General features: G+C 43.6%; 1 protein-coding gene across 1 annotated transcript in view; it reads right to left on the reverse strand.

Annotated features, from left to right (window-relative positions):
• Nucleotides 1-7,492: 7,492 nt before the first annotated feature.
• The window catches only part of LOC128429039 (plexin-A4), a 38,472-nt gene continuing 31,226 nt past the window's right edge, over nt 7,493-14,738 (reverse strand). The window contains exons 17-19 of the mRNA XM_053415326.1: nt 14,286-14,498; nt 12,138-12,288; nt 7,493-11,284 (exon numbers count right to left, since the gene is read on the reverse strand). Coding sequence (XP_053271301.1) covers nt 11,189-11,284; nt 12,138-12,288; nt 14,286-14,498 — 460 coding nt within the window. The 3' untranslated portion in view covers nt 7,493-11,188. The remainder of the gene's footprint in view (nt 11,285-12,137; nt 12,289-14,285; nt 14,499-14,738) is intronic.

Consider the following 14,738-nt stretch of genomic DNA (forward strand, 5'->3'; position numbering starts at 1 on the left):
AACTACAGCCATCAGAGCGTATGCAAGGGTGAGTGTGGTGAAGGTCAGTGCAGCTTCTATTACCTGCATCAGGCTCAGACTGCAAATATATCAGAATGCCTGTCTGGTTCGGTTAGTTTCCTCTTTATTGGGTTCAGTGAAATAAGATATAAATTGACCACTGAAATGTTTCACCTCCTCCAGCCTGATGTGTTTTCCAGGAAGACACAGCGGAGCAGGAGGATCACCGAACTCACCGTGTCTCTTCTCGTCTTCCTTTTCCTTTTCCAGTCGGGGCTTTCTCCCGGTGAGAGATTGTGTAGTGTGTGAGCTTGTTGCCAGTCAATCAGGTAGTATGAACTCACGACTGCAGGACTCCTGATCACATGTTATCCGCTGACTTAGTGATGTAGTATGTACTCGGCTTAAGTGTGCAACACCTACTGTCACTCACCAGCATGTATGCAGGTTTGTGTAACCATGTTGTAATGTGATATTAGCAGGGAGTCAATCTGGCAGGTGCTTTTCTGCAGCTCTACTGAGCTTTTTAGCCTCTAGTTGTTTTGGTTTTAGGGCACATGCACATGTTAGTGTTGGATAATGAAATGCTCTGAAACAGCGAGTTTCAGCAAACAAGCAAAATTCATGATGAATATAAATACAGTTTTATATGGGGACGGTGGAAGTTGGTATTTGCTTTCTAACACATTATCTGTGTTAGAATCTCTTGATTTCTGCTCTGCTGCCCTCATCAACAACTTCGCTGGCTTCACTTTCCACCTGTTGATGGGTGTGAGGGGGGGGCGGCCTCACACAGATGTGTTTCTGGCCCAAAAAGAATGAAACATTGATGGATCATTGATGTCCTGTCAGCCGCGGGCTACATTTGAAAAAGAGACGGATATGAAGAGGACAGTGAAAGGGTAAGGGATGTAACGGGTGCAGGGATTGTGAAGGAAGAAAATGAGAGGCAGCTTGAAAAGAGAGAGGCATTTAGAGGGACAACAGGAGTGACGGGTGCAGAGACAGGAGGAGAGGGGGAGCAGAGCCAGGTGAAGTCAGATTCAGTCCTCCGAGGAGGGATGGGGCTGTTTTGTCATCTCCTGCAGACTGAGGGTTATCTGTCTCCTCCAGCTGTGCCATCCAGCTGTCACACGCCGCAATGCTCCACTCTGTCCTGGCATCCGATTCCCTCTGCCCACCCTCCTCTGCCTCTGTGTATTCCACATTTGTTAGTCTTTACACTTGCTGATTGTTAGCATGGAAATTAGCAGATTTTCAAATTATTCAGGCAGAGTGTCCCCCATCCTCAAGACAGTTGGCAATCACCATTGCGACCAGCCTGTCCTTCCATGTCCTCGTCCTCCTTTAATGAATCAAGGCCGTCTCTACGAGGCAAAACTTTTCTTGGAATCTCTCTGTAGACATTTCCCAATGGAAGCCATTTCCCTTCTCTAGACACCAGACCAATCTGCCGTCCCCAGCGCCGCTCCCACCACCCCAACCCCACCGGGTAAGAGCCTCAATTACCCAGAGCCTATCACCGCAAACAGCCACTTTGCTGCCAACCACCTGTGACTCGATCTGAGGGGAGCTTTGGCTGCGGCATGGCAATGTGGTGGTGGTGGGGGGGAGGGAGGAGGGGGGAGCAGCCAAAGCCTTGGGCTGGCCAGCCAGCCATTGATTAAGGGAATCAGTATTGATTAAGGGAGCAGGGGACATCTGGAATGGACCAATTTATGTCCCCACATCAATTATTCAAATGGCTGTCACCGAATTGGATTAGAGGGCGATCTTCCTGCCATCATGTCTACCCCTCAACAATCTGCACCCTCTCAGCAAGCTGTCGTCACGGGGCTCCTGACAAGTTGCTCTACAAACTTTTAATTCACAGTTTACTGGTGCATGCCCTTGTGCTCTGTTCAGATTTACTCTGCTCCATGAAGCACATTGGGACCATACTAGAACAAGCTTTTTACATTAGTTTTTTTTGCTCCCAGTCACATGACTAATGCCTATAGAGCCCATGGCCGGCTCACACTGTGCTGCCACATTTGTTTCTCAGTTTGCCCTTCTGTCTCTGTGTTGACATCTCGAGGGCTTGAATGCAGTACAGAATGGCACAGCCTGCTCAGCTCTGGGCCAGAGGGTTAATCATATTCATAATGTTGTTGCTGTAGAAGCAGTGACAACATGCACAGCTTTGTTCATGTGTGGAGTTGGTTTTCCGGGGGGTTGGGTGTATTTACATTAATCTGTGTGCGTGTGCGTCTGGCTTCGTGTTTGGAGCGTGGTGCAGCGGTCGGCCCTCAGAGACGGACCAGCGCCGAGCCCAGCTGATGGGCTCCTCTCCATTGTAGACGGGCTAACACACTGGGAATGAGTCGTGCAACCGAGCCAGGGACAAAAGCCCACAGGTGGCAGACTATGATAGAGGGCTGCCCTTTGTCTGCTGCCCCACCAGAGCAGCTCACACAAACACTGATTCCTCTGACAATGATTGATGAAGGATTTTCTTTCTCCCAGAAACTGATCATGGACAGTATTTGTACTAAACAGCATATTTATTTAAATCTATTCAAATTTATTTTCATGGCTACTGTTTTATTCTACAATTTACAGCCTATAGGAGCAGTGATGTTGTTCATCAATCATTATTCCTTTGCTGCTTTGTCTCTAACGCACCTGCTCTCACTGAACAGGACTGATTATCATTTTTGGAGAAATCTAATCTGAAGCGTTTCTGAATACTGTTTCTGTAGAGAAGGTAGATTTGACTATTGTGTGTAGATACTTCATTTATGAGCGTTTCAGTGTTATTTATGATATATATGATGAGGATGAAAGAAAAGGATTATGCAAAAACTAGTGGAAGGATGTAGCATGGCCCCAAAAAAATGTATTTCTCACAAAACTGTTCATGGATCTTGATTTTAAACATCTGTAAATGATTAGGGGACTGTAATGTATGAGTGTATGAAATCCTGATCTAGTGAATTTAACTGTTGAATGTTTGACCTCGGCTGAGTTGTGCACCTGACTGAGTGTAATGCTCCTGGTATTTGTTTCAGTTTCACGTCTTACTGACAAACACATACTGTTTTGAAAATGGAAATGTAAAAAAAGTGCTGTTGTGCAAACTGAAGCCTACTCAGCACCAAACAGAACAGGTACTTTAGAAATGCACTTACCGGGGGGGGAGAAAGTTCTGCTATAATATCATGTGTTGCTATATATTGTTCGGCTCATTGCAGTGTAATTCGTGGCTGAAGTGTTCTGCAGTGGTTAATTGAAACATGAGTGGCAGTTAAGTGCACATCTGTCAAAGTGTTGAGCCTAAAAACAATTTTCCTCTTCCTGTGTCCATGTTTCCATTTGATTAAATGTTGTATTTTGGGGATTTGTACCTGTTTGTTAATCCCCTATCAACAAGAGGAACCTGTTAGAGTTGTGAGTGGACAATAAAGTAATAATACATTTCAATATACTTCTAAACCAGGTAATCAATGTTTTGTGTTGTAGGCGCACGCAGCTCCGGTAATTTGTGTTTCAGTGCGGTCGTATGGAGCCTGAGGAGCAAATGTGCAGTTTAGAGTGAATTGCATGGTTGTTATTGATGAGGAGCTGAAATGGGAGTAAAGATTTGTGGAGGCCATAAAAGGGAGACTTCATACAATGTGTGTGTGGTGGGGGGTGTAGCTGCAGAGGAGCTTTGAGAGATGTAGTTTGCTAACAATTATGCATTTAAAACTCTAACTGAGCATAAACGGCCCAGATCGTTAAAACTGTTTGACCTTACTTTTAAAAACCTTCTGACAGACTTGTATCTTCATTCTCCATCTGTAGTCTTCAGGGTATTTCTGGCTGTAGTGATTCGTTCTGTCTCTCCCGGCTGCCACCAGCATCACAAATGTTTACCGGGACAGAGCAGACGGAGGATGGACTAATATCTGTAATTGCTCCCATCTGCTCGCATGCAGTTGTCAATATCTGAGTCCACCACTGAAATTAGAGCCGTCAACCTGTGTCCAGGCTGCGTTCCTATCATCAGTCAGTCCATCCAGCCAGTCAGGCAGTCGACACACACAGCAGCCAGCTTCCACATGATGGGAGCCTCACCAGAGAGCTCCCTCCCTCCCAATCTCCAGATCCCAGACAATAACCTGATGATTTAATAACAGCTTACAGAGAGGACAGAGATCATCCAGGGTTATTAAAGAGATTTCTGGCAGTATTTCATTAGAAAACATTTAAACTCAGGTTCCTGATACAGTTATTACACAGAGAGAACTGGCTGTCAGCGAGTCATTAGAAAAAGCTTAAAATCATTTGTGAACCTGGGGAATCTATAACATTGAGATAAACTCCCCAAACAGTTTGACATTATGCCACAGTGCAGAGTGAAGTTTGAAAACAATGTGTTCATCCTACCTGGTTTATCTACAATGAAGATTGTATATAAAATGAGACAGAATATACTTTATTACTGTTTGCGCATGTGGCTTGTATATAGGTTTAAATGATTTACTGGACTGGTGTTGCGCTGCACGTCAGGTCTGAGATCTGTTACGCAAGTGACATGATCTTCAGAACCAAGGTCACCCATTTTCAAAATAAAAGCCCTACAATTCAGCTTGATTGGTATTACGGCAATAAAACAAACATTGCACATTTACTTTGAAGACAACCTTCCTGACTGACAGACATACAGACAGAGAAAAAAAATTGCCTCACTACTCTTTATGTGCCAGTGAGCGAGATATATCAGGAACATGAGACTGGCTCCATTATCCAGACCAAACCATTACCAAGCTTCAAGTGTTTTTACACTCCCCAGGTAACTGAGCTGTATGTGCAGCCATTGTAAATGACGGACATGGAATGTTTCCACATGTGCCATTAAGTGTGCGCTTAGAATTCATCTCTTCCTGGACACGTTACTCCAACATGTTTGATTTTACACAGCAACTGATAGATGATATGAATCTTACAAATTGCTCTTTTGATAGTAAATCTAATAGTTTCTTGTCTCAAAGATCTAAGATCAAAAGTCTGGAGACAAATATGGGTTCAAATCCCTGAAGTAGCAGATTAGATTATCCAGTCCCATAACCCCACGTGCTCTCCTGCAGCATCAGGCTCTTCTCGTCCGTTCATCACTTTATCTCCATGTGGACGAACCCTCTAATCTTTGTGTGTATTTTCTCCATCAGGCGTCAGGGTGTGTGAATGTGAAGGCAGGATGGTGGTGGGGGCGGGGGTGAGGGAGTTGGAGCCGAAAGGGCTGCGGTGATCATGGGAGTGTGGAAAACCTCCCCCGGTGTGAAGCAATCATAGCTGGCTCTCTATCATCCTGCCCCCTCCGCTAAGTCCATCCAACCTCTCCCTCAACCCATCACCCCGCAGAGCTGCCTCCCTCCTCCCCGCCATTATTTCCAGCTCTCTAGTCAGAGAATTAGGGTGACACTTGGCAGCTCTGCCTCCTCTCTCTACCTCTTTCCCTCTCTTTCTATTTCTCACCCATTACTCCCAGTTCAGTGGTTGGTATATGGAGGGTGACTCTGGGCCAATTCAATCTCGCTCCCCACCCCCTCAGCCACTCAACCTGCAGCCTCCTCCTCCCATCTACGGGAAGTCATTCTGTTTTGTGTACTCCACACCTCCTCTCCTTCTCTACACACAACCTCCTATTTCCTCATCTGTCACCACTGTTTTCCATTTACTTGCTTCTGCAGCCCTGTTGTCACACGGAGGATGTTGTGGTGAAGTACAGTTGTATACTTTGTTGTGAGCTGTAAGGTGATGTTGTCATTGGAAGTGTTGTGCTTTGTGAGATTACATGAGCTGATTGGCAATTTGAAAAAGTACAAGTGTGCTTTTGATGTGTGATGTTGAGCAGTGCAGAAGGTAGAGTCAAATAAACGAGCTGTGTTTACTGCAGAGTGAAGCTTTACACTGTGACACGTGTTCAGAGGCTGCATCTCCCTCTTCGCTGAGAGGAGCTTTCGTAAAAATCAGATTCATGGATTTACTATCGTGGAGTTTATTTTACTGAAACTCACAGAAGTTGTGTTTGACTCACTCGGACTGATTAGAGGCTGATTTAGAGCCATTTGTTTACTTTGACACCAATAATCTGACTATTGACCTTATTCTGGTCATGATGTTTTCATGAATTATCCCACCATAATTTCCCGAAACAATTGAATGCACTTTGTAAAGTTGTAGGTCTTTGTCTGTTGTAGTTAGATGTTGTGAAAACTCCAATCGGTCATTTTAATGCGTTAAATTTCTTAGATTTCCAGTTCTGCTTAATCCCGTTTCCTCATTCAGCTTCAGTAAGAGTATTTGTCAGGGATCAAACTTTTTAGACAATTTAGAAATCATAGTCGAGGAATACAACGCACACAGAGGCAAAGACCAATTCACCAACAGTAAGCCTGGTACCCTACGTCTGATCCTCAGCTTCTCTCGCACCGACCCGGTCCTCGAGTGATTTGTGGGCACAGCTCTTTATTCCTGCTCCCAGATGGCAGTGGTGTTTGTTTTTGTCCGACTCAATATGAGATGGCTTTGTAGGACGATGCTGCTTCTGAGTGAATTGGATGTCATCACTGCGTGCCCAGCTTCTGTCCCTGTTCTATGAGAAGCAGGCAAACAGAATGATGGTCAGATGCTAATTTACATTTTATTTTGAGAAATACTCTTTGTGCACAATATGACCACTGTGTGTATGTGCACTTCCCCTTTGTGGATTTATTTCAAACCTCGGTTCCTTTATTGTCCCCAATGGCTCTGTGAATTAATTGTATAAAACCATCATTTGGATGATGTGAATATTACGTATATAATGATTTGAGCCATTGTACATCTTTCTTAAAATCTCAGATTTTTTTCTCTTCATGGGAGTGGTCTCATCCGGCTTAAATTATTATTACCGTATATCCTGTATAGAGAGAACTCTACTAAGACATTTTTGTCAGGGTATAGACATCTAACTATACCATGACATTTTATGACATTTTTGACACCCTACTATGACGTTTATATGAACATTTGGAAGCCTTAATATACTATGATGTGTTTATGACACAATACTATACGAGGCCGTACTAATACATCTTGGCAACATTTTTGCCAACATCTGATACGATGACATTTTTATTAGGTTTTTCTCCCCTTACGGTGAGATGACAGTTTTCTTAGTGTATCTCCTGTTTGTTACTGTTTGTGACTGCAGATAGTGGGAGACCTGAGATGACCTCAGCTTCCCTGAACAGGCTGGCACTGTGGAAAAGAAAGTTCGAGCCCTGTGGTGAGACGCAGTGTTGTCTGTTGTGCAAGCTTTCACATAATTATAGCAAGAATTCAGAGTTTTTATGTATCTCAGTGTGGAACTGTTGTGGTAGTAGCATAAAGGAAGAACGCAGAAAATATGGCCGCTGAGGCTCCACTTCCTAGTTTCTTAAATTCAAATGTAGCCGAAAACTGACACAAAACAACCACACAACGATTGGTTTCATAATAAAGTTTATTCTATATTACAAATAGTATTTTGTTCTTGACTGCAAAATAGGAATGCATCATATTTACATACACAGGTATACAATTAATTATAACAAAGTTAGAGAAGCTCGCCTTATATCCCCCACGTTTCGTTTTTATCTCTCGATAAGATACTCTTTATCTTTCAAATATGGTCTAGTAAAAGTCTTTTCTAGCATGTTTCTGTAACACCTGCTTTAACACTGAACTAGGAGGACATTTCTAGTTCCTACAAAAACGTTTGAAGGTGGAAACTTTATCTGTGCTCTTGGCAACACAAGGTGGCAACTCGCAGACGACCTTTGTTGCAGAGGAGGGGATGGGGCAGGGAGAAAATGAAAGACGGGGTGTTACACTGGGGGGCAGATTCACAACCACAGTCCAGGACTTTCACCTTGTGTTATTATTAACACGCGGCTGGGAGGGGAAGCTTTGGGTATCTAGACAAAGTTTACATTGGCTACATGAATTGAGGAGGTTCTTTGAAATTGTCGTCTCTAATGCCAGTCAGTCCTTATTCCCTTCATTTTCCAATAACAGCAGTATATTTGATATGTTAACTACACAACACGTCCAGCAAACCCCTTGTGAATGTACCCCTCCGAGTTGAAACAACAGACATTTTACTGTTTAGCTGCAGTTAAACCACAATGAGTTGGATTTCTCACATACATTTGACAAAAAGGCTAAAAAAAACAGTCACTTGCCAAACTCAGTCTTTAACATAAGTCTACAATCATCCAGGCTTTTTAGAGCGTTTAGCTGTGTCATCAATTACATGTGTATATAGATTCTTCTAGGTGTTTTTTCTTCTAATTAAATGGGATTGTAAAGTTTGTATTTCATGATGTTGGCAAACTGCTGCAGTGTTTTGTTGCTTTTTGTGAAATGGACCTTTATCAAACCGAATCCATCTTTTGTTATTCGAAAAAAAAACAGGATTTAAAAAATCAAAATGTGTCTTTTCTTTTCTAGGCTCAACTGATGGTGGAAAACACGTGTACACAATTTATCGTGATGAGTTAAATTAAAGTAAAACAAGATGGAATAGCAGCAAAGAAAGAGCAAGGCTTAGCTCGCATCTTCTACCAAACCACAGAGGAGAGACGGCAGTAACACCGAACTGTAATGGAAGACGTTAAAGTTAAGGTGACACGAAGATGGTCGCACTGTAAGAATCACAGAAAGGGTTTGTGTTGTCTCTTGAGATCCAATGAACAGTCGGCTTGTAAACGACTTGTAAGTCCTAGTAGCAGTAGAAGTATATAAATATCTTTGAGCAAGGCAGTTCCATTTCATACCATCCAAATAGGTCAACATGCAAGGGTATATATTATTTTCATTTAGCATCTAACACGTCACAGAAACGATGAGCATGAGGTTCTGCAGTAGGGGCTGGACTGGATAAAGGTTCCACCTTAAACGAAAGTTATAGTTTTTATTACATGAACAATCCACTTTTTCCGTCTCGATTCTTCCAAGCAAAAGAAAGATAAAAGAACACATCCACATCATCATTGCAAGGCTTAATTTTCGTATTTTTCTTCTTTTTTTTTATAAGTTTCTTAAATTGTTTATGTTTTACATGCGCTTAAAAAGCCAATAAAGGACCCAAGGTGGACCGAGGGCGGTCTTCACACATTCACATCACCACATGGGGCACGTTGTCAAGGCAAAAGAAAGGGCAGAGGTCAAAAGGTACGGAGGGCGCCTCCATCATCTCTCTTTCAATCGCTCTCTCCCACCGCGGGGGTTCACATCCAACAAGTCTGAGCAACTTCAATGTCTATCATTTTCTCTTTATCCTGCCGTGATGCTCACGTTCTGTTCCTGCTCTGCTTTATCAGATTTTTTTTTTTTTAATTTTTCTTTTTTCTTTTCCAGGCTCGGAGAAGGCCGCCCCTGCCGCCACTGAGGACAACTACACTAATACAGACAAGAGCGCCTCAACAGTTACACACTGAAGAGTTGGGGTTTTGCTGTATGCAACTAGCTACCGTCTCCAACGCTTGTGCAAAACAGAAAAGGGAACTGGTAATTCAGGAGCCGGACACAGAGGTGAACGGTGTGCCGAGAGCCGGAGCGACCCGGGACGATGGAGAGAGGAGGAGTCGGATCACGTCGCCCACGGAGCCTCTCACCTCGACACACTGAGGTCAGAAAAATCACACAGGTTTCTTTAAGTTCCAGTCACAATAATTTTTTTTGTCTCAGAAGTGGTCGTCTTTTTCGTAGTCCCTTTGAATTCGTCAGCTCCTCAGTGGCACTTTACAAATACATTGACCCTTTTGAAAATGTCAAGCTCCTTTGGTTTTTGGCTGACTGGTGAAATCCATCTTGTTTGAGTTCTCCACACAAAAGTCTTTAAATAAGAACGTCCTGGGAAAGAGGGGCTGCTCTCTCTTTAGTCAGCCGCCTCGGACTTCACTGTGCCACTCTTCTTCTTCTTTTTGATCAAGCAGTTTCTTGCCCAGCACATTTCAGTCGGCTCTTCTCTTCACCTCCTCAGTGGTTTGTGTAGATACCGGGCAGCTGCTGATTGTGTGTGTATCTGTGCGTGTGTGTCTGTGTGCTTTGATAGACCGTTGTGGAAGTGGCACGAGCCAAAGACTGCGGCTGGTGTTTGGATGAGCAGTCGGAACACGTCTTCCAGAGTTGGTTGTGTGCTTCTTACAGAGGATCCAACTCGGGTCAGAGCCTCCAGGGGTTTCGTCTAATAGGTTCAATTTGCAGTAGCCACATAAGCCAGATGGAAGCAGAAATCATGAGCATTTTCTTTCAAGTAAATGTATGCTGGCAGGGACACATGTGCGAATGTTGCAAAGGGGTACAGGTTGGAAATGCTCTGCTTTGTAAAGTTTTAGTGTCAGTCACATTTTCGATAAAGGAAAAGTTCAGAGAAGCACTAATTCTCCCCTACCCCCCCCATCAGTCTTACTCTTAAATACAGCTCCAGCTACAGTGAAGGAACACAAGAACATTCTAGGTCTGCCTGGACTCGCCCCAAATTTCACAGATATGTATGCTTTGTTTGTAGGTACAGTGTAAACTTGGCAAACCACCCTTGCATGGATTTTCTTCAGAGGTGTTCATTTGGCTTGCAGTCATCATCTTTGATGTTTCCTCTTGATTCTGTATGTTGAAGATAGAACTACTCTAGAGATGGTTTGATTGGAACTATCCTATTCCCGAAAAAAGTTCTCAACAAAATGGACCAGCAGTGTGGTTTTTAAAGAATTACCTACCAGTGTAAATTCTTAAAGGCAACATAAAAATGTCTTTCCCCTTGTTTTCTTCCAGCAGGGGGACTGAAGTATGCCAATATGGCCAGCTTTCAAGAAATCACCCCTTGGCGCTCTCCCTGTGGTGAAGCCGAGGGGTCCCCCGCATTGCACTGTGGGAGAAGCCCCCCTCAGCCCCGGACCACCCTTCAGATGTTTTCAGGTAAACTAGTCTATGCAGCAGAGTGGATGAGGAAAACAAAATATCTCTTGGGGGGGGGGTGGGGTGGGGGAGGAAGCAGAAAAAAGGTTGAGGAAGAAGTCATCTTTGAAAGGCGGAGGGAGGAAGTCACATGATGAAAAAGATGGGGACAGGTCTTCGCTCAGGCACGGCTCGGTTTCTGATGGGGTCTCTTCCCAGTGCGCCCTGGGAAGTGTGGTCCTCAGCTCTCCAGACTCATGAAGGCCACCACCTGCTCCAGCTTGAAGGCCAACCGCTGTTTCCTGGCTGCATCGTCCTGTTCCAGCGAACACACGATCTGCCGACACCACAGAGAGGGAATCACACAAGGACGTTACTGCAAGTACTCTGGATTATAAATACCTCAGATTACACTTTCTAATCCTGTTAAATCTGAGGCAAGAAGATGATTTAATTTAGTTTTTGTTTTCAACTTTTGCCATTTGTAAAACAGTAGAAAAACGTTAGGAATCGGTCCAGTTAACTTCTTTGCCAGCAGAAGTTACAATGTAATCTTATGGGGCAACAGTGAGAGTCTATGAAATGTCCTCTAAAAGTAATAAAATAACCAAATTGTTGTTCTGGGTCTTTGCTGCCTTGTTGCCTCTCTCTATTACTCTACAGGGCAGTTTTCTTCAACATTTTCACACTTATTTATAAACATTGGGTCCAGATATAAATTCCCCTTTAAATAAAACCATACTGAGGATCTATCTTTTCAACAGTAAATGCTCCACATAAGCTTGAATGATGCTATGAAAGACTGTGACTTCCTCCTCTATTCAACTTGACAGGGCAACAAAACATCTGCAGTCGTTTCACATCATTCCTGCAAAGTGATCCCCTTTGTTTTCCCACTACAAAGCTTAATACACTTTCACATTTGTCACGATAAACCAGGAAATAAAGCATCAATCAAGTTTAATGGTGAACTAACGATTGTTTGAAATATTTTGATGTGTTTTTTTTCAGTCTGGCTTGATGTTGGAATTCATCATCGCTGCTGTAGCACAGAGGAGCCGGTTTACAGCAGGTGAGTATTTCTAATGGGAATTGTCCTCTTACGTTCTGGCCAATACTACAACCTCCTGCATGTTTTTAAGGAAGTGTAATTAAGTGAGTACATGGTACAGTTGTGTAGTGTCACATACCTCCTCAGTGTATTTGCCCACGTAGGAGTAAATCTCACTGAGAGAGCTCATGGTGTTGAACTCGTTCATGTGCATCCGTGACTGTTCTGCCAGGTAGGCGTTCATGTCCTGGTCGCTGATCGCTTGCATCTTACTAATGTCTGAGTAGTACCTGAAAGCACACAGAGCACAAACACAGGTTTACAACACTTGTACAGTAACACAACTGAAATATTCATACCAGACACTGACAGGCCATTGATTTTCAAAACACTCACTCACTCTGCATTGAGGTAATCACTCACTGTCGGTAGCAGCTGTGTTGCCCCTATCAACTATATAAATTAAAGCTGCTTATTTACATATTCAATTCCTGCAGCCCGAGGATGGCCTGGTGTTTGCTGGATAACTGTGGGCGTGTGAGAGACCATGTTTGCCAGGATTCTTCAGAGCAAAGGAAAAAGCAGGTGGGTGCAGCTCGTAGCTTTTGCACAGAGGTCACACACACACCTCAACACCTGTTCAGTGCTGCAGGGCATTTGTACAGGGAGCTGCTAGCAGGGGACTGTTAGTGTACACACCAGGTGTACACAAAAGATGTTCTAAACAGACAATAGTTTTCAGCCTTATTTCAACATGAAGTTAACCTAAGACCTGCTGCTTCGTGTCCTTGTGTCCTCGTTGTTTATGTCCCTAAAATAAGTCACAGTTATTTACGAGCTGTTTATCTCAGACATCTGTTGCTGGAGTGTGACAGGACAGATATGGATGGATTTCTAATGGCTACAGCTGTACATCATATTTCACTGCAAGTCAAAGTGACCTCCAGTCTGTCCTTTGTTACCTGCATGCATAATGTGACATAAAAAAGTTGAAGCCTTTTGAAATGACCTGTTTTGTTGCATTAATCGGTTAGAAAAATGTGAACTAATATTTATCTTAGTCCCAGATACAGAGAAAAACAACACACAAATATTCACCGTGCTGGTGGAGCGAGTCAGTGGGAACCTGGTGATGAAACTAATAATTTCAGAAGCTATAGATGAGAGCTGCAGGTGTTGAGGAGATCTTCTTGACCCAACCTCCTGCAGAGCTCAGACATTATCTCCTGGTGTCTGGTGTGAATGTGTCTCTGAACTCGTTCCACAGCATCTCCTCTGAGTTCAGGTCTGGGCCGCTCCTAAACGTGGATCTTCTTATAGAAGTCATTCTGTATTAAATTTACTTTGATGTTCTGGGTCATTGTCCTGAAAGACACTTTGATAAACCTGAGAGTTCATCGTCTCCAATTCGAGAGCAGGACTTATTCATTTCACCTTCGGATTTTGCGATGCTTAAATGACGAAGGGACTATTTTTAGTGTACAATTTATTAATATGAATAAATGCTTTTATTACCATATCTGTTCTAGTCCGTTATATCATAGCCGCTTCTCTCTGACTTTAAATCCTCTTGAAGTATGTGCTCGTGCCCTTTACAACATTTCTGCTTATGCTGCAATGTACAATACAAGTAGCCGTATTCTATGTCCTCACAAATCTTTTTCTGCTTACGCTATCCAAATGCATGAATCAGCAGAGGACCCTCACAATGTGCTCACGCTTATTTGTCTTTATGAGAGACCACATGCAGACAAACAGGACTAATGAGTGCGCTCCTGAGCCTGAAGCTGCTCATTTGATTCTACCCAGTCAAGCGGCACATATATATTCTCATCCTGAGGCTCGCCCAGTGACGAAGCTACATAAATACTCTGAACCGCTTCACACTGCCCCATCTTTTATTCAGGACAGGAGAGACCCGCCTCCCCTGATGACAAATACATTTAATACAACTCTCATTTTAACAAATTACCGGCTGCTGCTTCCTGCTTAACTCAGAAATGCTCTTTCCCCCCCCCCCCCCCCCACACACACGTCTACATCGTCCCGCTACACAAACTCCTCTGTACTGTAGATCTCGTGCCCTGGGCGCTCTCATCCAGTCCGACTGTGTAGTAATTTGGATTGTGTTTAATGGCCCGTAGATCACAGTGTGTGTGTTGGACTGAAACATGGTTAATGCAGGTTTTCTGATGTTTTCACTCGCCCCCCCCCCCCACACACATTTCCTCTCTTCATCCGTCCAGCGTGTGATGTGTACACATGTGCACTTTCATCCGCAGCTTACCTCTCCACCCAGCTCTTGTAGCTGGGGATGTCCTTGGCGTAAAGCAGCTTGTTGGAGGGCGAGTCCTTCCCAAGGCGGTGTTCTGAGGTGGAGCAGGAGTCCATGAAGGTCTGTGCCACCACGGACAGGCAGGCGTCTGTGATGCTGCTCTTATGGATGTCAAACACAAACTGGGGGTTCTTGATCACATTCACCCAGAAACGCAGAGGTAGGCTGCAGGAGGAGAAGAAGAAAAAAACTTTGATTAAACAAGTACTCTTTCCTCAGTCTTATATTATAGTGTGATGATGTGCTGCAGCATAATGTGGAGTTTATTGCAAGCTGTTAATGGAATATCAGTTTTTAAAAACATGTTTATGGAAGACATTTCTCAGTTGCCTCTCAGTGACGGGCTGGTTCAAATAGCCATGCAAACAGAGACACAAAGAGGATAAAGTAAAACAACAGTCAGTG

The sequence above is a fragment of the Pleuronectes platessa genome, chromosome 22, assembly GCF_947347685.1.
Source record: "Pleuronectes platessa chromosome 22, fPlePla1.1, whole genome shotgun sequence".
NCBI classification, from domain to species: Eukaryota; Metazoa; Chordata; class Actinopteri; order Pleuronectiformes; family Pleuronectidae; genus Pleuronectes; species Pleuronectes platessa.